Source organism: Eulemur rufifrons, chromosome 6 (assembly GCF_041146395.1).
Source record: "Eulemur rufifrons isolate Redbay chromosome 6, OSU_ERuf_1, whole genome shotgun sequence".
NCBI lineage: Eukaryota > Metazoa > Chordata > Mammalia > Primates > Lemuridae > Eulemur > Eulemur rufifrons.
In genome coordinates, this window is record NC_090988.1 from 101,255,136 (window position 1) to 101,257,695 (window position 2,560).

General features: G+C 58.4%; 1 protein-coding gene across 2 annotated transcripts; it reads left to right on the forward strand.

Annotated features, from left to right (window-relative positions):
- Positions 1-345: 345 nt before the first annotated feature.
- Positions 346-2,096, forward strand: POLD4 (DNA polymerase delta 4, accessory subunit). Of its 2 annotated transcripts, XM_069470340.1 has the most exons (4): positions 346-611; positions 848-937; positions 1,157-1,268; positions 1,631-1,718. In XM_069470340.1, the coding sequence occupies exons 1-4, from the start codon at positions 515-517 to the stop codon at positions 1,653-1,655; spliced, it is 324 nt and encodes a 107-aa protein (XP_069326441.1). In that variant the 5' UTR covers positions 346-514; the 3' UTR covers positions 1,656-1,718. The 2 variants fall into 2 exon arrangements, with proteins under 2 accessions (XP_069326441.1, XP_069326440.1); XM_069470339.1 differs by lacking the exon at positions 1,157-1,268 and having other exon boundaries at positions 1,631-2,096.
- Positions 2,097-2,560: the final 464 nt, after the last annotated feature.

Below are 2,560 nucleotides of genomic sequence, written 5' to 3' on the forward strand. Positions count from 1 at the left end.
GAGTTATAAACCGGCCACGGGGATTAGCGAAGCTGAAAAGAACATTTGCCTAGGAAGGGAAAACGGGAAGTGAGAGGCTGAGGATAACGCTCTGCAAGTCCCTCGGGACCCATTGCAGACCAGTGGGGGGCAGGAGGAGGTGGTGAAGTTGGGGGCACCGTGACAGGTCCCCCACCCCAGCCTGACCCCGCCTCCCCTAGAACACAGCTGCTGCAGCTGCCCCGCCCCCTCACCCTGTGCTGCCTGCCATTGGCTAGAGCCAGGGCCCCGCCCTGCAGAGGCGGCCTACCATTGGCTTAAGTCTTTGATGTTTGCGTGTTTGTGGGGGTGGGAGAGAGGCGTCATTCCCTGGAACTCGGAGACTTCCTCTCTTTGCTTGTCTGGGTCATCTCGTCTGCCCGTCGTCGCTGGCCCCATCTCTCTCTCTGACTCCCTCTCTCAGCAGCTGTCTCTCTCGCGCCTGCTGGTGCCTCTCTTCCCGCAGTCGCCTTCTTTGCCTGCCTGGGTGGCCGCCATGGGCCGGAAGCGGCTCATCACTGACTCCTACCCTGTTGTGAAGAGGAGGGAGGGGCCCGCTGGGCACTGCAAGGGGGAGCTGGCACCCGAGCTAGGTCTCTGAGGTGTGGGGGAGGCAGGAGGAGTGGACACGGGGGAGCTGAGAGGCCGAGGGTGGAGGGAAGCGTAGTATGTCCTCTACTCCCGACACACGGCCGCGGGAGGGCAGAGGCAAGGGGTGTGAGGAGGTCTGGGGAACAGTGGCACAGCTGTGAGGCGAGGGCCAGGGGGCCGAGACCAGCCTCGCAGGGCAAAGGCCTGGGCAGGCTTGAGGAGCAGCGTGTCATTGCAGGAGAGGAGCCCCAGTCCCCCAACAAGGATGAAGCAGAGCTGGAGCTGCTGAGGCAGTTTGACCTGGCCTGGCAGTATGGGCCCTGCACAGGTGAGAACCCCACTCAGGTCCCCCAGAGCACATTTCTGAACCAGTCCTGTCACCTACACGTCTCTGAAGTGACCCAAACACCTGCCTGACTCTCAGGCACTGTCTCCTGCGACTGGGGTTGTGGAGGCTCCCAAGACACACACACCCACACACATTTTCTAGCCTGGCCTCTTCCCCATCCTCCATGCGGCCCCCAGAGTCTTCTTCCCACCCTTGCAGGGATCACACGGCTGCAGCGTTGGCATCGGGCAGAGAAGATGGGCTTGGAGCCTCCTCCAGAGGTGCATCAGGTGCTGAAGACCCACCCTGGAGACCCCCGCTTCCAGTTCAGGTCAGAGACAGGCCAGAAGGGCTTTCAGGGGAGCCAGGGCCTTCTCCAGGCATCACTGCCTTACTGGCTTGGGTGGGGTTGCCCTGACCTGAGGGAGAAATGGATGCAGGCTTGGGGGTCCTTGGTGAGCAGGCAAGAAGGTTCTGCAAGGTACCTGGCTCAGGAAGACAGGCTGCTTTAATAATTCTCATCTCTATGAGCTCATGGTGGGGGAAGGTGCACTCAGCACCCAGGGACTATCTGTTTAGTACTGACGGGTTTGCCAAGGACTACAGGTATGGCCAAGGACTGGGGCTGGTGAAATCAGATCAAGGGATTCAACTGACTCTCTCTCCCTCTCCCTCCCATCCCATCTTCCACAGCCTCTGGCATCTCTATCCCCTGTGAGGTACCACCTAGGACCTCCTGCCCTTGGCACTCCTGCTGGCCACCTGAGGACCTCAGGACAGAAGTGAGAGCCAGCTGCTGCCGCTCACCTCAGCTCTGCTGTGGAGGAGCCTTTGGCAGCTGCATCTGGAAGTCTCTGGCTAAGCTCCTCTATCTAACCAACAGGCTCCTGGAGCCCTTCTGAGAGCCTACTCAGGTGAAGCTGAGTACCTCCTAAATGAAGAATGGTCTTGAGGGACAAGGACCTGGCCATGACCCTTCTGATGCCTGCCACATGCCTCCCTGACCTACAGTGTGGCAAATTAGGCATAGCTTTGAGCAGGCAGATGATCTAAGAGGCAAAGATGCATTCCCCGCCTACAGCTGGGAATCTCAGGGCAGGACTCACTGAGCTCATAGGGCAAGGGGTTTGCCAAAGCTTATCAATAAAGAATATTGAGCGTGGAATCCTGACCTCCAGTTCCTTAATGTGGTCCTGCTTTGGCTGGCAGTTCCCAGCAAGTTAGTAGGTGGGAGAGAGCCAGCACCATACCTCCCTTTTTCCTGCAAGGAAGCCCCAGGCCTGAGAGGGAGGAAAGACAGATGCCTTAAGAGACAGACCCAGGCCAGGCGCGGTGGCTCACGCCTGTAATCTTAGCACTCTGGGAGGCCGAGGAGGGTGGATTGTTTGAGCTCAGGAGTTCGAGACCAGCCTGAGCAAGAGCGAGACCCCATCTCTACTAAAAATAGAAAGAAATTATATGGACAGCTAAAAATATATAGAAAAAGTAGCTGGGCATGGTGGCGCACACCTGTAGTCCCAACTACTTGGGAGGCTGAGGCAGGAGGATCACTTGAGCCCAGGAGTTTGAGGTTGCTGTGAGCTAGGCTGACGCCTTGGCACTCTAGCCGGGGCAATAGAGTGA